Below are 26,041 nucleotides of genomic sequence, written 5' to 3'. Positions count from 1 at the left end.
AATGGAGTACCATCAACCTCGATGGGGAGCAAATGGGAGCGTGAAAGTGATGAAAATTGTTGCACAGGTGCCGATGGGTTTGGTATAGGGTAGCCAGTACAATGGGGATGTCGCGGACAAATGGGATTGTGAGGGACATTCAACGCTGTAAAGATCTGGGGTGATGAAACTGACGTCAGACTGCGCTTTTTGCTTGTGGATTGCTGGAAAACAAATGCGATATAGGGGATCGAATGGTCGCAAGAAGTTAACCTTGGGCGTGATGAGAGAGCAATGGCTATTAGTTTCCGACTGGGATGGACACCTTCCCTCGAACTGCCGAGGTTGGATGGGAATACAAGCAATACTACAACCCGTAGATGCAGTTACTACTGTCTTTGCCAGTATTCATTGATTTTGCTGTATTTCTTCGAAGCATGCCGCGTCACTTCAGTTTGGCAAAGCTAATGTCATACCGTTCCTTGAGTACTATTTACAGTACCTCGGGCCAAAAACTACACCAATCAACAATCAACGCGACGACGCAACAACGCGAAGATATTGTTTCCCGTCAACCACCACTGTTTTAAGTCTCAAGCGCCGCCAGAACTCGTCTTCAACAAACCCCAAGATAAATCAGCGACTGGTATATCGGCTTTTGCTGATCTAGCCGTCGCACACGCCTTCCCAGTCAGCGCTCCGAATCTCCATCTTCTACACGCCATACGGCATGTGTCGAAACATGAACCCCTAGCCAACTCTAAACCTCCCGTCATCGGGAACCATTCCAGGGAGGGCACTGGAGCAAGAAAAAGGGGGACAAACCAAGCAGACGAACATGGCACGTTCATCGATGGGCATAGCCCGTCGTACATTTACAATGCTTATGCTGTCCACATGGCGCGACGCAGCCCCGTCCCTGTCCCGGTGCCCGTCCCTTTGGCAACCGTTTGAGATGTCCAGACCACAATATGTAGATGCCGCTTCGGCGTCCTCACCATCGGCTAGATGAGTCTCTGCTGTGAAGGTGCAAGTGGAGGTCCTATCCCCATCGACCGCCCTCGCGATCTGCCTCAAGCCGGCGCATGCGATCTTCACCATCCCCTTCTCTACCCTCGTTGCGTCGGCCTGATCTGCGGCTCCTCCGTCCACCACCACCACCACCACCACCACCACCACCACCACCACCGCCACTTCCACCACCACTTCCACCACCACTTCCACCACCACCTCCACCATCACCGCCGCCGCTACCGCCGCCGCCGCCGTCGCCGCCGTCTTCGCGACCACGCTTCGAGCCCGTCTTGCTGGCCAGCGCCATCCGTTGCGCCTCCTTCAGCAGTCGCTCTCGGTTGCGCGCCTCGCGCTCGAGAGTGTGCGCGTCCTTGGAAGTGCCGACCTTGCCGTTGCTGCCGCGGGAATCGCGTCGGCCGTGCGAGTTGGCGCCCTTGGCGTCGGGGCCACGGGGACCGCCGGGCGGGTCATGCCCCTTGTCGCCCGTCGTCGATCTGCCGTTCACCGACGGCGCCCTCCCGCCGCCGCCGGGCTGGCCCCTCTCGCGATCCCGCTCCCTCTGCCGCACCTTGCGCTCCCTGCGCTCCCTGTCGCGGATCCTATCCCTTCCGCGACGCCGTGCGCGTTCGGGAGGACGATTGCGGCCGCGGTCTCGGTCACGATCACGGCCGCGATCACGGTGCGACCGGTTGCTCGACTTGGTGCGGTCCTCGTCTCGCTCGCGGTGCCTATCTCGCTCCTTGTCCTTGTCGCGATCCTTATCTCGATCCTTTTCTCGATCTCGATCTCGATCTCGGTCTCTGCGACCGTCGCGCTCTTCATCTTTGCGGTCGCGGTAGTTGGACCTCTTCGATTCGTCAGCCGAGGCCGAGCGCGACCTGGACCCGCGCTTGTCGTTGTCGTTGTTCGGCCGCTCGCGATCGCCATCCTCATGCTCCTTCCGGCTGCTCCTGCGCCGCTTGCGCCGGTGGCCGTCGTTGTCCTCGTCGCCGTTCACCGACGGGGAACGCTGTCTTCCTTGCCGCTGCGAGTTTCGGCGGCCACGGCTACGGCTTCGGCTTCGGCTGCGACCGCGTCTAGGGCTCCTGTTATCGCCGCGCGGCTCGGCGCGCGGAAGATCGCCGTCCTGGTCTCGGCCATCATGGACTTCGCCGACTTGCACATCGTGACCGGGGGGACGTTCTCGACTGTGGTCACGGAGAGAAGCAGCGGTCTTTTCAGCCCCACCATCATGGCATCGGGATCGGGAGCGGGATCTACTCCGGGCGGCCGAACCTTTACCTGCCGCGTCCTTCTGCGCCGCCCCGGCTGCCGGAGCGCTCGGGGGTGGTGGCGCGCCGCCCACTTGGTAGCCGCGAGCTCGAAGGTTGTGAAGGCTGGTGTTTGGCAGCCCCTGCCTCATGGCCTTGGGTCCTGTCGGCGCGTTGATGGGCACGTCGGGTGCCGACAAGACGGAGCGGATCAGCCCGGCCTCGTTGCCACGGGGCACGGCGCCGGCGGGAGCGGCAGCCTGGGTCTCACGCGAGCTTTGTTCGCTTGGCTTGACCTGCGCGCCATCCACGTCTCCACCCTCTCCAGAGTCCTGTCCCTTGGCCAGCGCCTCCCCGTCTCCAGACGATGCTGGGATGGCGCCCTCCACCTGCTTGACGTCCCCAACGGTTGCTTCGACGTGTCCTTGTTGAGCCTGGCCGGCCGGTGCCTGCTGCGAGAAATGGCCTTGATCCTGGTTGTTGGCCATGGCGCCATGCTGATAGTATCCTCCTCGGCCGCCGTACCCGCCGTAGAAGCCACGAGCCCGACCTCGGCCGCGGCCAAAGTTGTTTCGACGATCATGGAACTGACCATAAATGTTCTGATTGTATCCAGCTTGAAACCCCGAGTTAAAGTTGCCAAAATCACCGGTTCCCATGCCGGGACCACTTTGATTGTAATTATTCTGGTCGAAACCCCACGACTGCGACCCGTTCCAGTTATTATTGGAGCCTTGTCCGAAACCTCCTCCGAAGCCCCCCATGCCGTTCATGCCCATGCCTTGAAAGCCACCGTTCATGTACATGTTCTGCATCGCCATTGGGTCCATCCCCATTGCGCCTGCGTCACGTTAGCCGTGGTGCGGAGGATGGGCGAAGGATGCGTCGTGCCGTACCCATCATGGGGAAGTTGCCGAATGAGCCGTTGCCCATGCCATTCTGCATCGCCATCATCATCTGCATCTGGTTGAAGTCACCACCGCCGGAGAGCATCATGTTCGGAAAGCCACCGTTCATGGGGTTCGCGTCGTAGCCGCTGCCGCCGACTTCCTCGCTGCCTTCGGCCTGCTCGAAATCCTGAGGCGCGTCGACAGCCTGCTGATCCGCCGATGTCTCACCGCTGCCATTTTGCGAGCCAACGTGCCCGTCATGCTGGGGAGCTTGTGGGCCAGAAGGCTCATGGACCTGCTCGCCTGCCGGACCGGACACGTGCGGGTCACCAAGTTGCTGGGAGGATCGCCGGTTAGTATCCTCCGCCGCGACGGGGGCCGAATCACCGGCCTGCGTCGCACCGTCTCGTTCGAGCGGAGGGGCCTCCGCTTGCGAGACCGGTCCGGCGCTGGTATCCTGTCTGGATGCCGGACCGTCAGGAGCAGGTTCGGTACCGGCGAGTGCCGGTTTCGATGGTTCGGCCGGGGCCACGGGCGCCGCCTCCTGCTCCTCCTTCGGCCGACTCGCCTCTCTCTTCTTCTCGGCGGTACGAAGGAAGACACGAATGGTCGTGCGGAGAGACTTGTTTGGATTGCAGTCGTCGGCGGCGAGAGGGGAGTGCTCACAGACCGGGCACGACTGAGGGATGCTGGATTGACCTGACAGGCTGTTAGCTTTCCCCGAGGGCTTCAGCTCGGAGATGAAAGCGACATACATGTCTCGCAGATGGCCTGCTCGCAGCATGGCAGTCGAAAGGCGTTCACGGCGAGTTTGCTGCAGATGGCGCAACGCAACTTCAGGGGAATGTCGTCGGGTGAGAGCGAGCTGCGGCGCTGTCAGTGCTTCGTGGCCGACTGACGGCAAGACGGAACTCGCCGCAACTCACTTGATCAGCTCTGCCTGAGCCTCGGATATGGAGGAAGCCATGCTGTCGGCAACCGAATTTCGAGTTTGCTATTCCGTCGTCGTCGTCATGGGTGGATGGCGAAATCGACGAGCACGAGCAGGAGGGGGGGGGGCCGAGGCCGCAAAGGAGGAGTATGGCCACAACACGGCCGCGACCTCGATGACCCGTTGAGACTTTATATCATGGGAGTTCCCGACCCGGCAGCGGTTCAACGTCGTTTGTTGGATGGATGGATGGATGAAGAGTTTCTGTTGAAGCTTTCGAGGTGAGGAGTTTGACGCGATGGAGGAAAAGTGGATCGAGCTACGGCGGTGGCATAAACTCCTTAGACCAGTCACGTGACGACAAATCCCCTTGGTCACGCCGCTCTGACTCAACAAGCTATTACGACGAGCTATTACCGAGGAGGAAGCAAGGAGCACGGCTACGTTGTGCTCGTGCACGGCACATTTGGTCACGATGGACGAGCTGCGATGAAACGGGTTCTTTATTTCGATACCAAACAAGCAATAGGCTCAGGCTCCAAGTAGAACTAAGTAACAAAACCTCAAGCTCAACCTCATACCGGCGGCGATGGAGAGTCGGCAGGTCAAGATCAAGAGGATTTCCTCCTCGTCATCGAAAGAGGCCGTCGACGCATAGCACAAGGCAAACCGAAAGAAAGGCGACCGACGCCCGACGATGGCGGGACGAGCTAGCTGATGGCAGACCTCAGCTTGCGTGAGGGGTGAGATGGGCAAAAAGGAGAGACGCACAAGGTAGACGCGGGGCGCCCTCGGCTCAACAGGCGCACCCGTCCTTGGCACCGGCGTCCCTCGCACCGCCGCCCAGGTTGACTCTCTGTTCCTCAGCGGTCCTGGTGGCGGCTCCCGCCGCACCGGCACCCCTCGCGGATTTCAGGGACGTCTCGGGGATGGCATTCGCAATGGCGGTGAAGACTTCGGTCACGTTGTGACCCGTCTTGGCGCTCGTCTCGAAGAATAGCAGGCTCTCCTCCTCGGCGTACGCTTGAGCCTCCTCGGTCGAGACCTTGCGGGCGTCGCCGGAGGCTTCGGCGTCGTCGGCGTCGTCTCCCTCGGCCGCGGCGGACTCGGCCGCCAGATCCAGCTTGTTGCCGACGAGAGCGATGACGATGCCGGGGGACGCCTGTCGTTGTAGCTCGGCGACCCAGTGCTTGGCTTTGATGAGCGACGTGGGCTTGGTGAGATCGTAGACGACGAGGGCGGCCTGCGCATTCCGGTAGTACATGGGAGCTAGGGACGCGAAGCGCTCCTGGCCGGCGGTGTCCCAAATCTCAAACTTGATTGTCCGCGAAGGCAGGTTGCATTTCTGGGTCAGGAAAGCCGCTGGCCGCAGGGCGTTAGCGAGCGCGGCGGGCTGAGCAGAGACGGGTGGCGGGAGATGACGTACCGCCGATAGTGGGCTCCTTGTTCTCCTGAAAATCGTTGTTGACGAAGCGTAGGACCAACGACGACTGTCGAGACCGTCAGCATCGGCATCCGGGACCCGACATGGGGCGAAGCAGGGGCGCCGAGTTACCTTGCCGACGGCAGCCTCGCCGAGGAGCACCAGCTTGACGCTGCTGCTCGGCTTCGGGGCGTTTGTGTCGGCCATGTCCACGCGAGTGTCGGGGGCAGGAAACGGGAGTCGAGGTGGCAGCTAACGATTTGATGGATGCCCAAGCCGGGGCCGGAACGGCAGGAGTGTTGGCGATGATTCTCCAAAAAAACCTGCTGGCCGGTGCGATGGTTGTGTGGTGGCACTGCGATGCTGAAGTTGCGCTACTCGTACAGTAATGCCTGGGAAGGAAGTGGGTAGGTAACGTGGGTGGGTTGGTGTATTACGGCACGGAGTCTGGGCAGCGAGTAATTCGAGTTGTCGGAGAGTATTACAGTAATAACCGGTCCTTGATGGGTACGCACGGTCACGTGGGGACCTGTCGCTCGTGCCTGGTTGGTACGGTTTTAAGCAAGTACAGTACATGTACTGTACGGAGTAGGGAGTGCTGTACTTGGACACGCACAGGTACTAGTGCAGTAATGCGGCGTTGACGCACTGCAACCGTAATCCCCGCCACTCGCTTTTTCTTCGCTGGGTTCGCTCTCCGAGTAGCAAGTACAGGTACTTGCACTTGCAAGTGCAGTAAGTACTTACTTACTGTGCATTTGCGCATTGTTGCGCCGCAGATTTGTATCAGCAGCAAGTAATCACACAGTACGGAGTACTGTACAGTATAAGTAGCAGTGAGTGCACTGATGTCCCATGAAACGATAGCGGCATCGAACTGCGAATTTCCGAAATACGCAGCACAGCACTTGTATGTGCATGCGTCGAGTAAGTACTTGGTTGGCACAGGTAGCATGCCTCATCCGCCATTCGAGTTCATACGCACGAGTGCAATGAGCGAAACCGTTCACACACACAAAAGAGTACGTACCGTACTTGCATGTATGTACTGCATATGATGTATTGCTATGGTTGTTTCATGCTATCCGTACAGTACATGCCATGTTACAAGTTACCCAGGTGCTGAGTAACACTGCTGAGACCTACTTAGTTCTCGGTACCTGCGTTCAGGTACAAACGCTAAAACTCCAAGAATAGATATCCGTTCGCGTATTCCGCAATAAAAAAAAGTACAGCGCACATGCAAAGAAGTAGATGACATTCCAACAGATGCCCATATCGAGGTCTGAAAAAAAGGGAAAAAAAAGAAGAAGGAAACGAAGAGATTCACAGGAAGGAAGTGTCCGGGTTCGAGCTGCGACCACCAGCAGGAGCTCGGGGCAAAGACGTTACTGTGCCGTCCCAGCAGCAACGCCATCATTGCAAAGGCAAGCAAGACCAGGCTTTTGGGAGCGAGAACAGGAAGCCACACGTTGTATGGATCAAGGGCTTCATCAGTTTTCCGGCGGCGCTTCATCGGGAACGCTGGGTGCCGAGGTGGTGATTGTTCTAGAGATGCCGGACTTCGACTTGAAGGTGACGGTGTAATCGGCATTGATGACAATCTCCATCAGCTTCATGGCGTCCGACTCCCTGAGAATGTGTTGCTTGTAGCCGGCGGTCGTCTCGGCGTTGAATATCTGGTCGGTAATGATCCTCATGGCGATGGAGGTGGCGGAACCCGAGACGAAGGAAAGGACCGGGTGCGCCATGGTGGCGAGGGAGACGACGGTGCCCGACGTGATGATGGCAAAGGTGGGAAAGATCCTATCAAGCCAGTCGAATAGGCCGCGTGCGTTCTTCGGCGTCGTGAGGTAGATTGTGCGAGAGTCGTCGGCGGTGAAGGCGAGCATCCACCAGTCGCGGCCGAGGGTGAACAAGCCGGTGTCGTACTCGACCTTCATCTGAGGCGAACTGCACCCTCTCTTCTCGGCGATGGGCCAGTCTTGCTTGTGCTTGTAGACGTCGCTGTACTTGTGGAAGAGGGTGACGTTCCTCAGACGCTGTGGCGAGTTGTTCCTGATGCAGACGTAGGCGTAGCGCTTCTGCGTCCGAAGTCCTCGTATCTCCACCTGAGGCACGGCCGAGGCGACGGCGACGAGCGCCAAGACGGCGGATAGGAAGGATGTGGGGAGCATTTTCTTGGGGCCTTGGACGAGCGTCGAGCGGATCTTGGCTGGTCCTGCTCTGTCCCGCTTGATGCTGTGTCCGAGGTTGGAAGGGAGACGGCGAGTGGCGAGAGGGATGGATGGATGGATGGAAATGAAGGAGGGAATGAAGGAAGGAAGCAGAGGAAGAAGTCAAGGCAGAGCGTGTACGCGGTAGAGAGCGTGTACTTGTTCGATTGATGGTGCACTTGCAAGTGAGCAATATGGCAGGTACATGTATGGGTACGCCGTGGTTGGCTTCGTCTTCTTTATAGCTTTTGCCCCCTTATCGCCCGTGCCTTGACCGGTACCGCCTCCGCCCTCCGTGACGTCGTGTACTCAAGCAAGTACAGGCAAGTACCAAGCGGGCACGAGGACAAGTACTTACACGAGCAGATGCGTTATTACGTACAGGCGCAAGCATGTGAGGGAGAAGTCGCACAAGCATATCGTCCTTGGAGGAGATTGCATAACGCGTTTGCGTATAGTTCCCGCCGGAGCATCCACAATATTTGTCACCTGTCCATTTGAGCTCGTACAGGTACTGTACTGTAGCTAGACAAGCCCGAACTTTGGTAGATACGAGTCGGACGGCTCTGCGCTATTACTTGTGCACTTGATACTACCAACTGATAATATTTGCATTACCTTGACGACGACCAAGTACATGCACTCCTGCCACCACCACCACTACCGCCACCACCATCACTACTACCACCACCACCATCACTACTACCACCACACCATCACCACCGCTACCGCCAGCTAACCGTACGCACTTGTACAGTGCACAGGTACGAGCACAAAAATTGCCTTCAGATTACCACTCGTACCCGTACACGAATACGAGTTCAGATAACGTCATGGACGCATGCCATCTTCCGATAGAACACCCACTATTCCTTGGTTCCCCGGGATTCCTATTTCGGTACAAGTACGGAGTACAGTATGCAAATACGCACATGTAGGTGTACGACTATGTACTGTACTGTGCATGTACTTGAGTATACCTTGCGGAAGTCGGAAGTGCGTTGGCAAGCAGGCGTGGCAACCATTGCTTGCACTGTTCAACCGTACTATGGCGTGCTTCGTACTTGCGTGTAAGTAAGTACATACTGCAAGTACTTAACCATCTCATATAGGTACATGCACTATTAATTATTATTCGGGGTCATCCTGATCCCTCTGCCAGTCTCGGTGGTAGCTTCGCGGAGCCGAGGCCGAATGGAGGATGGCGGACCCACGTCGATTGTTAAATCTGAGGCTGGGGTACCGAGTATGCAGGTACGTACATACTTGGTATACTCCGTACACTACCTATACATACTCATGTATGCAAGTACTTACAACCATGTATGGACAGGTCCTGGTCGACCACGGCATGTACATGTATGGTATCATTGGCATGTACTGTGCTGTGCTCCGTACCTACTTACCGACAGTAAGTAAGTACTGTGCTCAAGTACTTGCGGGTAGTAGTGTACAGTACTTCCATGTGCGGGACACTAGTAGGTACTTGTAGGTGGCATGGCACAATTGTACAGGCGCGACTCCGTACTGTACTTGTAAGTAATATAGTTGGTTGTACTTGCAGCACGCCTACTGTTCTTAAGTACACCGGAGCAGTCCTTGCTGAATACGAGTACAGTTCGGAGCACTCTGTAGATGATCATTCGAAGAGGTTACTGCTACCTGTGCTTGCACCCCTACGCAGGGAAGCACAAGTACTGTACTGTAAATGTGCGAAAGTACTCAAGTGCAATCGCCTTTGAACAGGTACTTGTTGAGGAGCCAGCTGGTGGCGCTGCGAGGCCGTTAAGCGTTTCGGTATTTTATTAGACGACGCCGGTGCTCCGTAATTCTGGTGGATATCAATACCGGGTACCTTGTTCAACGACGCCACGTGCCGTAGCCTCAAGTACTTGGGTACCTTTGGCTTTCCCACTCGCCATGGGGCACTCACTAAGCCTTGCCAGATCTGGCCAAGGCCTGAGACGATTCGTGATGACACATCCTGACCCGTCACCCCTACTCCGGACCCGGAGGCACTGTCGTGATCGACCTCGTACGCATGTTCCGCCCGATGGCGATCAGAAGCGGAGTCGCCGTTGCTCCAAGCGAGGCCGGCGCGCCGAAACACGGCGCGAGCATGCGCAGACGCTGGGGCGGGCGGAAAGCGGGAGGCGGAAGACGACGGGCAAGTCCACGTTGCAGCGAGAAGGATGCGGAGATGAGGACGAGTTTGCTATCGGTGGGTGGAGGCCCCCACGAGCGCTTACCCATCGGTCCAGCTCGCAATGCGAAGCCATGAAGATGCAACTTCAAGCCCGAAGTGGTCAAGACTGGTGTGGCCTGAGAACGGCCCCCCCCCTCATGAGGAGCGGGAGATGTTGCCGTTTGGAAGGGCGAATGGCCAAAGCGCAGTTGTTCACATCCCATCGTACCGATTTCCCGTCTTCCGCTTCCTCCTTGCACGGATTCAAGTTGAATTTGCTGTTGCTTCTGCGGCTACACCTTCAGATGAATCTGCGGCGGCACCAGCCCCAAGTCCTCCGACACGATGGCCCTTGACTGACCGATGCAGGGCTCGTTGCGAGCTCCTCTCCTGTCCGTGGCGTCATCTCCTTGCGAGCATGACCCGACGTGCGCTGTACTCAAGCATGACGTGCACTGCCAGAAAGATTACAGCGTACGCCTGCACCGATTTACAGGGCATGCGCACCTGCACGTGCCCTGCAAATCTACCTGGAATACCTGCCCGTACCATGGCACCGTAGCACCAGTGCACCGTGGCGCCTTGCACCGTTGCACCGTAGCGCCTTAGCACCGTTGCGCCGTCGCACCGCGCCACGGCAGGGCCCCGATTACGAGGGCGAGAACGGAGTGGCATTCAACGCTGACCATAATCTACCACTCCACACTCGTAAACGTAAACGTGGTCGTGGGTGGGTAGGAACGTGGCAGTGGGCCGATACCGCAAATTGTTGCGAGAGAATTCCCCGCCACTGCTCTATCAGCCGGCCTGAAGGAGTATTTATCTCCCAGTATAATCCCAGCATGGTAGCCTCATCATGGCCAGACAATCCTCTCAGATAAACGGGGTGGGTTTTGGGTGGAGACAGACTCGGGTCCGACTGTGGTAGTAATTACTCTACTCCGCAAGAACTTGACCAAGCAAGAAAGTAGTACAAGTAAGTACGGAGTACATGTACAGCCATAATCCGAACAGTGCCATTGATATTACCGTACTTAATACGGAGTACAATAATACAATGATAATACAATGATAATACAATGATACAATGTACAGTAAGTACTTACACCTACTGTACTCCGTACTATCCCACTGCCGATTGAATTCGCTGCAGCGAATGACCGTTGGCCTGCGATGGACTTGCACCTAATACTTGCACAGTAAATGTACTACACTGTACTTGCTCCGTCTAGTACTTACTTACACCTCCCGTAGGTTCCCCAGTTCAATCAAGTACGGAGCGCTCAGTGCTGTGCTCTACTTGCGACGCAGTACTTATACCTACAGTACATGTACATACAGTACTTGCACGGAGAATTAATGCTAGGTACTGTTGGCTCTGGCAAGTCAAGCTTGCTAGGTACGGAGTGCAATGTGTACCTGTACCTAGCATGCTTTATACATGTCCTTCGCCCTACATGTATAGGTGTACCGTTGGTGTTGTAGCCGTACCTAGCACTCCGTAGGTGTTCACCTATGCCCGTGGCCGTATCGCTTTACGTACATGTACAGGCATAGAGCCGTCCGTATCAACATGCCTTGCACCAAGTCGGGCGAACCTGCGAAGGCGAGGTAGCGACTATGACGAACCCGATCGGCTTTTCCTTATCCTGGTACTCCGTATACAAGTACTATTACCTTGCACGCACCAGCAGGGTAGGTACTCCGTGCTTGTACGGAGTACTCCGTATTGAACATGGTAAATAGTGCCAGCCCCCGCATCCTGCGATGCGCTTTATCCGACCCAGGGCTATTTCAGGTAGCAGTGACAGCAGTGTTCTTGTCCATTGCAACCCGAGGACCGATATCGCTCGCCCTTGTGACTTGACTGTCGGCAGGATCGACTCCTCCGAGCTCGAGCAAGATCCAACGGGCGCAGGACTACTGCACGGCACTGCATGTACATGCACGTACGCGCCATACAGTAGCCACCTCTGCCGGTATGTTACATGCATGATTCTGGAACCGTGATTGCGCGGGTATGCACAAGTACTCACCTGCAGGGGCTTTCCCCGGAAACGCATCGGACGAAAGGTGTTGAACCAGCGGTAGCATGCGTCGCAAGTACATGCACGTCGGGCACTCGGAGAAACGCCAGACCATGATGCGGATAGGGGCTGGTGCAAGATGCCAAGCCTCATTGGCGAATATTCTGTACAAATTATCTTCGCACACTGTGGCAGCATTCGCAATGCAGAGACGACATGCTCTAAATGGAGCCAGCAGCCGGGCCGAGCTGGTGAATCAATTCGAGTGCAATACGATGGGGGACCAATCCCCTATCCTGGATGGGGGTTTGCAGCGGTAATATTTTCAATACGAAGAGGTGATGCATCTTCTCGTACCAGTGAGTGTACGTTCAACGGCGTGCTCGTACATAAGTAAGTACTGTACTTAATAAATGCTTGGTATTCAACTCGTACGCGAGTACGTACTTGAGTATATTCGTACATGTGACCGTACTTGTAGCAGATACTAAAGCACTGTACGGAGTACCTACGGAGTATTGTACTCCGTACTGTCGGTACCTAAGGTGCCTTGTGAGTTGTTGGAAACATTGCATGTACTCCGTACAGCACAAGTACTTGTATGGGCAAGCATTTGCATGTCTTCATCACCGAACAAGTATCCTCCCCACGTTAGCAATAGGAAAAGGGACTTCTGGAGGGGGAAATACTCCTCCCCCCAGCAGTTGGTGCACATATGTATGAGAGCTCATCGAGCCAAAGAATTACAATTACATGCAGTACCGTAGTACCGTACCGTACTGTATATGTATAAGGGAGCACCATTTTTTACTTGTACTTGTATTGATAAATAAAAAATGTACTTGTACATGTAAGTGCTTACTCGGCATGCTGCCCTTACCTACTTACATTGAGTTGGTGTACTGTACTCCGTACTTGTAAGAAATTACCTACTCAAGTACAGTGTGCTGCACAGAGTGCAGTGGGCCAATTTGCTGAACCAATCATTTCTGACCTGCCTCCTATTAAGGCCATGCTGCGTCTGCGGCGTCTGCGGCGTCTGCGGCGTCTGCAGGTTGATGAGCAGGCGGGGTTCAATTCGTCGTCGGCAGAAAGTTGTCCCAGGGCCGATGAGAGAGCCTCGGACCCGCCAAAAATTCTCCAGCCCGCCTTCACTGCTGACCGCGAGACCAAATGATTTTCGCCGCCAACTGCTGGGATATAAACCTCGAGAATGGCTCGGTCCGCTGCTGCATCGGCGTCCGCCGCCAAATCGGGCACCGCTGACCCAAAGCGAAGCAAGATGAATCTGTTAGACGACAGCGAATCCGACTCGGATGATGGAGGAGCCCAGTTGCAAGGAACGTCGTTCAAGGTCAACGAAGAGTACGCGAAGCGATTCGAACACAACAAGAAGCGAGAGGAACGGCAAAAACGTACGTGAGGAGAGCTAACTATGATGAGCCGTCGTTCACTCATCACCCATACCGCCCGACTGACAGTCCCGCAGTGGAAGACAAGTACAAGAATGACACTCGCGAGGAAGACGACGACGACTCGTCCTCATCGGACGAGACCGAAGACGAAGACGGTTTCCTCGCCACCGAGGACCTCGATGTTCAAATATCCGCCACTCTGCACGCCCTTCGGACAAAGGACCCCCGTGTCTATGACAAGGAGGTCACCTTCGTCAAGCTGCCCGACGACGACGGCCTGCCGGCGAAGACGGACAAGGCAGAGAAGCCTGTGTTTCTACGCGACTACCAGAGGGACAAGCTGCTGCGCGGCGACATGGGCGGCGAGGATGAAGAGGGGGACGCTCCCAAGACGTACTCGCAGGAGCAGGCTGCCCTGAAGAAGTCCATCATCTCCGAGTTCAAAGCTGCCAAGGGGACCGATGGACCCGACGATTCCGACTCCGACGACGAGTTCATGAAGAGGAAAGAGCCCGTAAAGGCCGGCGCCGGCGGCGTTCATCCCTCAAGAGCCAAAACCATCAAGGCATCCGAGCTGGATGTTGCCAACGCCGACAAAGACCCGGAGACGTTCCTGTCCAACTTCATGTCTGCCCGTGCCTGGGTCCCCGAAGAAGGCGGGAGATGGGAGGCCTTCGAGTCGGACGATGGGGAGCAAGACGACGTTGCCGAAGAGTGGGAGCACGCGTACAATCTGCGCTTCGAGAATCCCTCCAAGAGCAACGAGTTCCTCAAGTCATACGCTCGAGACTTTGCCGCCGCACGATCGGTCCGACGTGAGGAGAGGACTGGCCGAAAACGCCAGCGTGACCTGGAACGTGAGAAGAAGGACGAGGAACGACGCCAGAGGAACGAGGAGAAGGCCCGTCTACGAAAATTGAAGCTCGAGGAGACGGAGGAAAAGCTCCGAAAGGTCAAGCAAGCCGCTGGCGTGGTTGGCAAGGAGCTTTCCGAGGAAGAGTGGATGGCCTTCCTTGACGAGGGCTGGGAAAACGACAAGTGGGAGGAGGAGATGCAGAAGCGGTTTGGCGATGACTATTATGCCGTCGAAGATGATGTCGCTGCATCCGAGGGTGAGGGCGGGAACGATGACTCTGGCGGGGCCAAGGCGAAGAAGAAAGGGCCCAAGAAACCAAAGTGGAACGACGACATCGACATCAAGGACATCATTCCCGACTTTGAGGATGCCGATGCGGTCCCCGGCGTGACGCTCAGCGACGAAGGTGACGAGCTTGACGACGAGGGCGACGACGACGACGACGACGACGACGACGACGACGACGACGACGACGACTCTCGACCGACCAAGAAGCGCAAGACGGCAGATCGCAAACGTGCCCGTCTCGAGTCGCAAAAGGCTGTCCGACAAGAACGCGCCAAGATCGAAGCCCTCGTCGACTCGAAGCTCGAGCTCAACGACCACCATCTGCTCAAGTCCAACGCTGGCGCCACCGCCTTCCGCTACCGCGAGACGTCGCCGCAGTCGTTCGGCATGACGGCCCGCGACATCTTGCTCGCGCCTTCGGATGCGGCCCTCAACGATTTCGTCGGCCTCAAGAAGCTCGCCTCCTTCCGCGACGAGGAGAAGAAGCGCAAGGATAGGAAGCGCCTCGGCAAGAAGGCCCGCCTCCGCGAGTGGCGCAGGGGTGTCTTTGGGAAGGAGTATGAGAAGGAGGGACCTTCGTACGGCTTCGAGAAGCTGCTTGCCGAGGAGCACGCTGCCGACACGTCGCTGGCACCGCAACAGCACGATAGGAAGAAGAGGAGGGACAGGAAGGCAGACGAGGCGAAGGAACAGGACGGGAATGTGGTGGGCGAGGTTGGCGGCTCGCGTAAAAAGAGAAAGAGATCATCGGGCAAGAGCCGTGCAGCCGCCGATGCGGAAGCTTGAGGCACCGATCAATGATTGGACTGAATTCACCAAGCAATGTAGCATCACCGTGCTGGTGCATATAGATAGAGAGGCGTTCATGATACCAAGCCATTGCCAGATCTTGACGCCATCAAGGATTCCTGCACTAGATCATCACACATGCATGGCCCGTGAGGGGAACGATGGTGGGCCTTGTTGTCACAGTCATTATATCTTAGGCGTACGTACACCTAAATGCAGCATAATGCCGCCGCCCGAGGCCGGTGCCTGCTTCATGGCTTCCAGTCCAGCTGGCTCGGTGTCATCATCAGCCCACCACAGGCGATATTGTTGAAGGGGTCGAGAATAGTGCCCCCGATGCCCATGCTCTGGTCTGCTGCCGAATTATTCATTTCGAACGGCACGGTCCAACCGCCTGGGTTCTGTCCGTCGAACACATCACGTTCACCCGGCACCATGTCACCAGCCCCCCGCAGGGAGCGGTGCTCATCTGGCTCCATCTTGATCTGCTGTCCCTCACCGGTGCCTCGTTTGCCGGGCAAACCACTCCACGCGTCCATGTCGTAGTCCATGGTGTTCGGAATACCAGCAGGATTCATCACCAGACTATCAAAGGAGAGCTGTCGATGGAGGGATGGAGCATGACCATTGGGCTGCCGGGTGACATCCACAAACGGCAGTTCATTGGGCAGAAAGTGGCTCCGGTTCAACTGCCCTTGTGGATAGAGGCTGTGACTGGCTTGTATAGGGCTGATTGGCGACTGGAATGGGAACTGGGGCTTTGCAGCCAGAGGGCTGAAGTTGGCCGGTCCTGGCCTATTCGACAGTCCTCGTTTCGAAGACGACCATGATTTCCTTGTTGGTGGTGGCCGAACTCCCACTTGGCCAGAACTATGACGCCTGCCGATGCACGTCGTTGGCACCTCGTTCAACTTCCTATATACTTGCTTCTTTCTCGACGCACCCATCCGGTGCTCGTCTCGACCCTCCAGGCAATGTGACGGCGAGATTATGGTGGAGAACTCGTCAACTGACAACGGGTTGCACTGTTCGTCGGCAACACCATCTGCACCACTCTCCTCCTCCGTCTGCATACCCATTTCTGAAAAGTCGGAATCCATGAGCCCGTGGGGGTACCTGTCAAACCAGTCACTGTATTGGATCATGGCAGAAGTTGTGGGATCGTCGCCTGCCGCTCCGCCCGAGCGGGATGCACTCATGGCATTTCGATACCGAGATCGAATGTCATGCACCATCCAGTGAAAAATGCCCCAGAACTTGATCATTTTTCGCAGGAATCTCATGTTGACGTCGACATTGGCCTCCGCCGTGGCCCTTGAGGCCGGATTTCCCGTGAAGATGTTGGAGATGTGGACGGCCGTGGAAGAGAAGGCACAGTATCCCGCGAATGGTGCTGGAACGCTGCAGCGGGATTCTTCCGCATCCCGGAGAATGTCCGACACTCGGTTGGCGGCCGTGAAAGTGCGCGCCCTAACGCGCGACAGAAAGTCCTTTGGTACCTCGAGCCCCTCATGACTCTTGGCGGACATCGAGGCGGCCTGCCCGAGGAATATGATGTTCTGCTGTATCGATAAGTGAAGGAGAAGGAACTGGCACACCGTCTTCTCGCCCACTTCGAGATCCAAATTCTTGGCAGAGTATTGGAACCGGGGAGGCAAGCCGGCGACGAAGTCATCGATGCCCTGCTCGAGAGTCGCATAGCGGGACTCGGGGCTCCAGATGGGATGAGGATCCGTCTCTCTCCCTTCCTCGTTGACATGGGCCACGAGACGACCCCAAGTGGCAATGGAGCGAATAGTATAAGCGGCGGCGTCCATGTTGTCCCTGGGCTCGGCCGTAGACCGCCCGCCATTCTCCGTTGCGGCTCGCCGTCCACTAACATGGAGCAACTCGGTCGTGACGGGCATGCCGCGTTGAAAATAGCGCTCCCGGGCGGGGAGTTGTATCCTGAGGGACTCCTCTTTGATAAAGGCGGGCCTGTCGGAGCCCAGGGAGTTGAAACGATCCATGAGGAAGCATGTCCACATGATTCTCCGCCTGATTTCGCGATCGATGAAGCTCAGGGGCGCCTTTCCGCGGCACAGCGGGTCGTACTCCAGATCCTTGTGCAGCTGAAGGGCGAAAGCCATGCGTATGGCCTGACCACCCAAGGCCCAGCTGCGGCGACCGTGGCAAGTGCCCAACTCATGCAGGGCTAGGATGAGGAGGCAGGTGAGAATGGTGATGCTTGGCCACTCATATCGTCTCGTGCAGATATCCCTGGCGCGTGATGCCCATTCTTCGCCGCGAAGAAATGGGCGTGGGGCCGGACTGATATCGGCATCTGCGGTGAACCGTGCGGCCACGGCACAGACAGACAGAATCAGGACGGGGGGCACGTTGCCACTTCTGCGTCATGTCAGCATCGCCATTCGACGCGGGCCCCAACAGTTGGCGCTCGTCTCGGAGCAAGACGACGGTCAAGACTCGTCTTCTAGTGGGCCCTTACTTTAACTTGCGCATGAAGGTTGGTTTGTGGAGCAGGTGGTACGCTTGACCGTATAGATTATCGAAAAAGACTTCGGCGAGGTGTTCCTGGACGCCCTCGGATGGCAGAGCCTCTTTTCCTTCGTCGGAGAGTTTGCGTTCCTCATCCTCTTGCTGGTCATCGGGGAGCGATCCTTCGTCTTGCCCTCCAGTGACCATTGACTTGCAAGGGACCTTGGCCCAGGCTTCGGAGCTTGGACCGAAGGCCTCCACCTCACGGCGCTTCTTGGGCAAGGATTCGTCGGCTGCGCTCGAGGTCGGAATCGACGGCTTGACGACAGCGCACGCCATGGTAGACGGGTCGTCCTGGTCTGCCTCGGGGATGGCCTCGATGGCGGACTCCTCATTTCGTTTGAGGCGCTTGTCGAGCAAGGTCGCGTGGTCTGGGCGACGGTCGGGTTTGCGGGACGTCACCTTGTAGACGCATACTGTCCGAGACCGCAGACAGTGCTTGCAAGTCGGCTTTTCGCCGGAGCAGCGAATCTTCTTGCGACGACAAGCGATGCAAGCGAGCGGCAGGCGCTTACGCTCCTTGCCGGCCTTGGTCTTGAGTTCGGTCCAGGCTGGCGGAACATCAGAATTGTCGACTTTCTTACCGGCGAGATGGATGCGATCGGCGCGACGGTAGTCGTGGAGGTCAAACTCATCGGAGAGAGGATCGAATTGAGAGTTGCTCGCGGGCGAACTGTCGGGGACTCCATCGTCCGTCTCGGAGAGGCACAAACTTGACCTACGACGATCGGGCTGGGTCTTCAACGTGGGCGGCAAAGTGGACATGGAGAGGGCCAGGGAGGCATCCATGGGGTGATGGTGAGAGAAGCTCGGATTGGAAGGATTCTCGCAGGCGACATGGGTAGGATCCGACGAGGCCATCAGGGGGTTCTGGACCTCATCGGGCAGAGGGGAAAAGTGGAAAGCGAAAGTGTCAAAGGGAGACGGGTCCATGGCGGTGGGATTCGCCGCATTGCCGAACCATTCGTCACTCATTCTGCCGCCGTGCTGACCGTCGAAAGCTTGGCAAGCAGATGATCGGCCGTGCTGGGCGTGATGAATGATGAAGTACGTAGGTTGAGCGGTGAGGCTTGTCCGAACTCTATGGCACCGGGTCGTGCCTTTGGACCTCTGATAAGGACGGCGACGACGGCCTCGCGGATGAAAGGGAGGAACACTCAGACTATGGTGACATGAAACGCGAGACGGATGTGGTCGTCATCATGGTTCGAATCGGAGCCGTCAAGGAGAAAGAGCGGGCAGGCCATGCACTCGGGCATAGGCGAGCTGGTTGTCGGCGTCGCCGCTGGCCGGCGTAGTCGGTTAAACGAGGCCGAGAGGGGGCAAGCGGCAGCAGGATGCTCGACGAGGGGAGGGGAGAGAGCAAAGGGAGCCGGTTGGCATCGGTGATGATGGTCGTTGGCAGAAAAGACGTGAGATACAAGAGTCGTACCTCGTCGTCGGTCGAGGGTGGTGGGTGGGCATCGATGTTCGTACTAGCAGTACTTGTACTTGGTAGAGTGAGCGGAGGAAGGTAGGTTCGTTCGGGCAGCTACCAACTCGGTTCTTTCGACGAGAAGGTAGCTACCGGTACCGGCTACGAGCAGCAGTACGTACCGGTACTGTTATTACCTTGCGACACGCTGCATTTTTCATGTACCAGGCCATGTTTCGAGATGCAGCGTGGCGAGCGTGGAAGGGTACCAGTACCCAGGTGATACCTCTGATGGTCGCAGATGAGGGACAGACGCCAAGCAATTCCACAGGGAGAAAGTGCTAGGTAATAATAGAGAGAAAGGCCAAGCCACGAGGTGCTGCTACCAGGTAGGTACCGAGGACCCGAGGATGCACGAGTAGATGTCTGCAGGCGTAGGTGCCAAAGTGTACCGCACGGCAGGCTGGGCAGAGGTACCCATGTTGTCGAAGGCTACGAAAGAGCACCAACCAGGCGGCCACTTCAGGGTTGCGGGCACTAATAAGTACCACTCGACGCACAGGGAGATGGATTATTATTCGCCTTCTCGAATCAGTGCCCGGCGCCATCGCCTACGAGAAATGCCTGCACTTGAATCCGGAAGCATCCCAGGCATGTGGCTCGCTCGGGATAGGCCATGATTCGAGACGAGACGAGGATGGCACGCGAGGGCAACAAGAGCAAATGAGCAAGGCACGAGGCACGGAGTAGGAAGGATGCGAGTAGGTGGTAGGCACGCACTGGCATCCGTGCTCGTGCCTTTTGGTGGTGTACGAGTACGGATGCGTGTGCGAGTGAACGAGGATGCTGGTGTAATGGCACAGGATGATTCGTGCTGGGTGGTGGGGGTCGGAACCTTGGGGACAGATGCTGACAAGGACCGAGGGTGAGCACCGAGCACAAGATACCAAGTAAGTACCTTGGAGCCTAGGTACCTACCTGCTACATAGGTAGGTACCTAGTAGGTAGTGGGTGAGGAGCCATTATAGGACATGCTCTTGCAGACAGCGGAGAGAGGTGGACGAATTGCTTGTCCTCCCGCCTGCACTTGTCGTTGGATGCAAGGCGCAGGTACTCCGCAACACAAGCGAGCACAGAACCGTAGGTCTTGGAAGGGTCTCGTGGGCGCTACCACTATTGGCTAGTATCCAGCGGCAACTCGTCTGGCAAGGGCAGGAAAACACTTGGTACTAACCACCCTGGCTCAGGTACCAACCACCCACCACATGCAGCTCGTAGACGGTAATTACATGGCACAAGCTTGCATGAGCAGGTAACGGTACATGCACCGTAACCTGTCTCTGGGAGTAGGGATAGGTGGGGGAGGGGAGGGGTGTTTGTTGCTCGCACGGTGAACCCCTGTCTAATTCTCTACCTTGTTTTTGTCATGACGAGTTCCGTCTATCTGCCGGTGTACATGCACTCATAGAGAGGGAAGCGTAGCATGTGCAAGTGGGACGGCGAGTGCGACGGCGAGTGCGACGGCGAGTGCGACGGCGAGTGCGACGGCGAGTGCGACGGCGAGTGCGGCGTGCTGTAGGCTTGCACCGGACGAAGCATCCTCGGAGGGGTTCTAGAAGCTCTAGATCTACGTGGAAGATGCCAGAATGCGCACATACAGCACGAGGACGAAGAAATGGGTTGAGTTGTACCGACGTAGGCCCGTTCTTCCCTTTCCCGAGGCACTAGGTGTACGGTTGAGTAGTACTTACTAAGGCGATACCAACCTCCGTGGCTACCTAGGTAGTAGCATGGACAAGTAGTTGGTACCCGGGATGCTGCCCTTTGCTCGCCACGAATGCGTACCACGGTACGGATACACGATGGCATGCGCCTGCGAAACAGAGTTCGACAGGGAGTGCAAGTACGGAGTGATAATACTTGCAAACCAGCTGTCAGCTGCACATGCGAAGACGGTGGCCTAGCCGTTCTTGGTCGGGACGCGCTGCACAGGTACATGTGCACCGACGGCAAGGTGGAAGCGGAGTGCGTGCATCCCTCACCACAGCTGTACTTGCTACCGGTAAGCACCTGCATGTGTACATGTACAGCTATGGAGGTGTATTGTACAGGCGGGCACAAGTGCAGCATGTGTGGCGCCCCCTGGTCGGATCGCGCCCGCAACGGATAGGTTGATGGCGGGCGCAGGCTATGGGGTATGCTGAGCAAGAGCAGGGACAGAGCGAGAGCGAATGTGAGGTTGATGGAGTTGCATTCGTCCACCATTACGGAGTACCTCTGATGGAGTTTGGTGGTCGCTTCGCCCAAGACGGCCAAGGGCCGGGTAGACCGCCGTTGGCGCCCGTTGGGGTGGGCGGCAGGTGTCGTCGTTTCGCTCGTTGGCATGAGAGGACTGGTCGTGTGTCCTGTTTCGCAGCCGATCCTGCTCGTGGTGTAATTACCCCGTAATGACTGTACAGAGTACATGCGCGGTACATGGTGCAAGAAGCTGGGTAGATGACGATTTCGATAAAAGTACTTTTCCGTACTCCGTACTCCATACTACTAGGTAGGTAATTACTGCGTATTAATTACTACAGTAGGCGCCTACGTACGCGGCACACCCCTTCACCGATGTACCAGGTCCTAACCGTTCATCCGCAGTCGTACCTTAGTAGCATGCACACCTGCTTCATGCCGCAATCCTGTTACCTAGTGCCGGGAACAAGTAGGTACTAATGAGAATGGTACGGAGTAATACTTGCTGGAAGTACGGAGTACCAAGTAGTTGTACCTGCAAGTAGGTCCCGACCTCTGGCAGTGGACACCGTGCATCGCAGACATCACACCTCGAACTGTGTACCTGGTCCGTTCCTTTCCCACCAATCGCCACTCCACCACCGGCATCGTTGCGTCCGCATTCTCTCGACAAGCGAGTAATATGGGCAAGACGACGACACGGCAGGGCATGGCGTGACATGGCATGGCGGCGGCGAGAGCTCGAGAGCCTGGCCGCCGCCTTGAGGCGTACCGTTTGGCTTGCAGCTTGGCTTGCGGCTTCTCGTGCGTCTCATCGCGGCGGCATGTACGAGCAGGGCAAGGCTGGTTCCTGTCCTGAAACATGGGCATCAAAACCTTTCAAGTCTCAGTTTCTTTTTTCCTCTTGCGGAAAGGTCACATTGACGATTACACGAGCCGATGGAGGGACGCACCCGTCCAAGTGCCGGACAAGCTTGCTAGGCTATCAGAACTGCCCTGCTCGCAAGTGTCTTTCGGCGCATCGCTTCGACTCGAGCAGAGGATGAAGACGAAAGGAGACGTGCCGGGTGCGAGTAGTTGTACGCGGTTGAGCTTGCGCGGCAAAATGGCAAACAGGGCTTGCTGCACTCCGTACGAGCATGCGAACCAATGCTTGCATGTATTTGGTATGTTTCATGACACATCATTCCATCGCACCTCTACGGTACACTGAAGCTGGTCATCCGCCGCGCCCCAACGGACCCCCTTCTCTCCCTCCTTATTTTCAAGCACATGTACGGTGCATGTACAGTACTCCGTACAACTACATGCACATGGGGGTGTACATGCACATGTACAAGCACTGGTAGCAATACAGTGCGAGCATCACCCAGGGGCAAGACTGGATTACCTCCGCTGTGCATGCCTACCATAGCGACGGCGATTTCCTCGCTCCTCATGCCGCGGCCCAGCCTGTCGTGGCACCGTCTTCCTCTTGCGAAGCCAGTGGCTTGAGCGTCAAAAGACACCAGCAGCGTACCAGCCGTATGAATCGACGCGGTGAGGCGGCGTGTCGTGCTCGGGAGCCGCGTTCGCACCGTCGCCCACGGCTTGGGCCAGGGGAGTGACGCAGGAGAAGGTGCATGTACAGCAGATGCATAGATGTGCATGCTAGTTGGAAAGGCAGGCACTGACGTAAATGTAAATATAGAAACGACGGGATGCGGCTTTGGAACGGCAGCTGTCGTCGTGCTACTGCGTACTCCGACACCAATTGGCAGTGGACCTGGTGGGATACGGCCCTCTGACTAGTGCACTGAGGTGCTAGTAATAAGTATCTGCTGCATGTACGTGTACCGTGTACCGTACTTTGCGGCTGCAAGTACGCTACTACAAGAACGCACCTGGTACGGAGCACTTACTTTAGGTGCAGTAATAATATTACTAGGCCGACTGAAATGGGTTGGGTTGCGGGCCCAGAGCGGGCAGAACCGCTCCCATACCACACCCTTCTCTCAGCGGGCCCGCAACTTGCTTGGCAGGGGCCGACCTGCGTGCCGATCGATACGATGTTGGGAGGTGACGTCATGGAGAACGCGGCAACGCGGTCTTGTCTCGAAAGGAGCTCCTTTACGTTTGCACCGCATCGGTATTAGCGCAACTGAACATGCCATGTACGGTACCTGTTATGGCGGAGTTCTACTCCGCACAATTCACCTACTGCCTGCCTAGGTAGGTACCTAGTCCGTATTGCTGCGCTTACTCCTTGCAAGTACTCACACGTGCGCTGCTGCCCTGATACAAGGAAACATGGTGGATGGAGACTGCCACCGCATGAATAGCAGACCGTTGGCCACGTCTTCCTTTCGATGCCAGGGATGCAGCATATACACATTCACCGGACCCTTCACCGTACCTTCGCCAGGACCCGACGCACCGCAGCATAGTCAAGAATCGTTGGGACGCCTCTAGGTGTCGAGTGGATGCGCAGGTGCTGTACAAGCATGCGCCCGTACTGCACTCGTACACGCATGCAATGTACGAAGTATTACCTGGACAGGCACGGCAAGTCTTCGTAGCTTGCAGCGCTTTGTCTCGCAAAGTCACCGCTGCAACTACGACGCGAACCGACCGACAGGGGCCCGACGGGCATGTGCATGCACTGGTCCTCCGTACTTGCTGCAATGAAGTACCTGTAGCATCTTGGACCACACCCCCAACGATTGTGCACGGTTGTCGGTGATTAAGATGTGTCAAACTTGCGACATCGTCCTGACCATCGTGCGACCTGCCGTTATCCGTCTCCGCAGCTCGTGGAAGCCCAGTACCTAGTAGGTAGCCCGTTGCTGTGCGAGAGCACTATCAATCAGTCGACATTGACGTATGTCATCCAGGTGCTGACACCCAGCTCCCGTCGACTACTTGCCTCTACCTAGTTAGTACCTATCCAACCTACCGACGAAAGTGCCGATACTACTACCTACTACCACATAGGCTGTACTTCTGTCGTCCATGTACGGATAGGATACATGTAATACCTTCGTACCCAGGCACCTAGGTGAAAGAACCTGCTAGGTATCTAGTAGTAAGCAGGTGTACTGTGCACTCCGTACTCTGTGCTGCACATCCGATGACAAGTACTGTATTACGCCAGCTGTACCTACATGTACTGTGCTCTGCGCCTTTCCTGGCACGGAGAGACACGCATTCCATCCAAGTTCCCTTGCTTCCTCTGCTTCCTCTGCTTCCTCCGCTTCCTCCGCTTCCTCCACACCGTTTCACCAATACCAACGAGGTTTGGTTTGCGAATCTATTTTCTCGTCATGTTTGGCCTTTGCAAACCCCGACGTCCATCAAACCATCATCCATCGTCCATCATCCATCGTCCATCATCCATCGTCCATCATCTATCGTCCATCATCCATCGTCCATCATCCATCGTCCATCATCCATCGTCCATCATCCATCGTCCATCATCCATCGTCCATCATCCATCGTTCATCGTCCATCGTCCATCATCCAGCATCCATCCAGTAGTGCACCTCGATTGACTCGCCTCTTTTCCCAGTTGCAGGCGGACGCTTGTTTAAATTCGGCCGACTGCTGGCCGAATTCATCGTCGCACCCCCTTCTCCGCATCGACCGGTTCTCGCATCCACATGTCGACGGACGAGAAATAAGCTTGAAAAATGAAAAAGCAGACACTGGTCGGGTTCGATTGATTCCATCAAACTTCCAAACTCCTTCCCTCCTCCCTCGTCCTGTCGGGGGGAGACTTGCCAGTGGGAAATTGCCTCGCCATGGGCTGCCCTTTCAGCTCTGATGGAAATTCGATTCCAGTCACCAGCAGTTGAGCATCATCTCCAAGCTACCTACCGACCACTCGCCTTGGATCAAGCAAATCCCCGTTCTTGTACATGCAATGGCAAGGAATGAGACGGCGCTGAAGGCCAGCGCAGCACATTGCAAGCACTTGCGTCTCTAGAGTCATGACATGTGTATCACGCACGGAGTACGTACGGAGTACCTGCAACACGAAATGCATCCTTGAAACTGCCGTACTGCATTGTATCATGCAAGTGCAATATGCAGAACGTACTAACGCAATCAATGCACATCCGGAGCACACCTGTCCTGCACAGGCGGTAATATGGCTGCACTCCCACTACACTGCTGACCATGTTTCCTTGCACGTCGACTGCCGCCCAGGAATGTTGTCGAGGCCTGTTGGCCTTCGTCGTCGCACCCTCGAGCTGGCCTGACCACTGACTGCCGCAGCCACCCCTCCAGTGGCTTGCCGCCTTGATTTTGATACCCCTTACCACCCAGCTTCGGCAACCCAGTCGTCGCGGCCCAGAGGAATGGGAAAATGAGGGAACAATGAGACGCGACCTCCCGACGGAACAGCTCCCCGTCGGACTCGACGCTGGCATCATCTGTTGCCCCTACGCACCGATTTCGTATCCTCGAGTACAGGCATCTACGAAACAGTGGGCAGGTAGAGCCACGAGATGTGCGTTTGGCCTCTGGGAATATTCCGACAATATCGACAATCATCATCATGATCGTCTTGCCGTTTCAATCTTGGGTCAAGCAGCTGAAACCGACG

At 56.5% G+C, this 26,041-nt stretch overlaps 5 protein-coding genes across 5 annotated transcripts; 1 reads left to right on the top strand and 4 right to left on the bottom strand.

The window, feature by feature from the left end:
- Window positions 1-1,021: 1,021 nt before the first annotated feature.
- On the bottom strand, window positions 1,022-4,100 carry DCS_02917 (pre-mRNA-splicing factor 38B; the record flags this gene model as incomplete). The annotated part of the gene is made up of 4 exons (XM_040800242.1): window positions 1,022-3,084; window positions 3,140-3,832; window positions 3,889-3,998; window positions 4,060-4,100. The coding sequence occupies 4 exons, from the start codon at window positions 4,098-4,100 to the stop codon at window positions 1,022-1,024; spliced, it is 2,907 nt and encodes a 968-aa protein (XP_040661125.1).
- Window positions 4,101-4,860: 760 nt separating this feature from the next.
- Window positions 4,861-5,694, bottom strand: DCS_02916 (uncharacterized protein; the record flags this gene model as incomplete). The annotated part of the gene is made up of 3 exons (XM_040800241.1): window positions 4,861-5,426; window positions 5,491-5,554; window positions 5,620-5,694. The coding sequence occupies 3 exons, from the start codon at window positions 5,692-5,694 to the stop codon at window positions 4,861-4,863; spliced, it is 705 nt and encodes a 234-aa protein (XP_040661124.1).
- A 1,286-nt stretch (window positions 5,695-6,980) lies between these two features.
- DCS_02915 (uncharacterized protein) lies at window positions 6,981-7,664 on the bottom strand (the record flags this gene model as incomplete). The annotated part of the gene is made up of 1 exon (XM_040800240.1): window positions 6,981-7,664. The coding sequence occupies one exon, from the start codon at window positions 7,662-7,664 to the stop codon at window positions 6,981-6,983; it is 684 nt and encodes a 227-aa protein (XP_040661123.1).
- A 5,464-nt stretch (window positions 7,665-13,128) lies between these two features.
- On the top strand, window positions 13,129-15,260 carry DCS_02914 (ribosome biogenesis protein Kri1; the record flags this gene model as incomplete). The annotated part of the gene is made up of 2 exons (XM_040800239.1): window positions 13,129-13,330; window positions 13,405-15,260. The coding sequence occupies 2 exons, from the start codon at window positions 13,129-13,131 to the stop codon at window positions 15,258-15,260; spliced, it is 2,058 nt and encodes a 685-aa protein (XP_040661122.1).
- A 254-nt stretch (window positions 15,261-15,514) lies between these two features.
- On the bottom strand, window positions 15,515-18,776 carry DCS_02913 (uncharacterized protein; the record flags this gene model as incomplete). Its single annotated transcript, XM_040800238.1, has 3 exons — window positions 15,515-16,780; window positions 16,862-17,138; window positions 17,752-18,776. The coding sequence occupies 3 exons, from the start codon at window positions 18,774-18,776 to the stop codon at window positions 15,515-15,517; spliced, it is 2,568 nt and encodes an 855-aa protein (XP_040661121.1).
- Window positions 18,777-26,041: the final 7,265 nt, after the last annotated feature.

The sequence above is a fragment of the Drechmeria coniospora genome, chromosome 01 (assembly GCF_001625195.1).
Source record: "Drechmeria coniospora strain ARSEF 6962 chromosome 01, whole genome shotgun sequence".
NCBI classification, from domain to species: Eukaryota; Fungi; Ascomycota; class Sordariomycetes; order Hypocreales; family Ophiocordycipitaceae; genus Drechmeria; species Drechmeria coniospora.
This window is presented reverse-complemented; position numbering and strand designations above follow the sequence as displayed.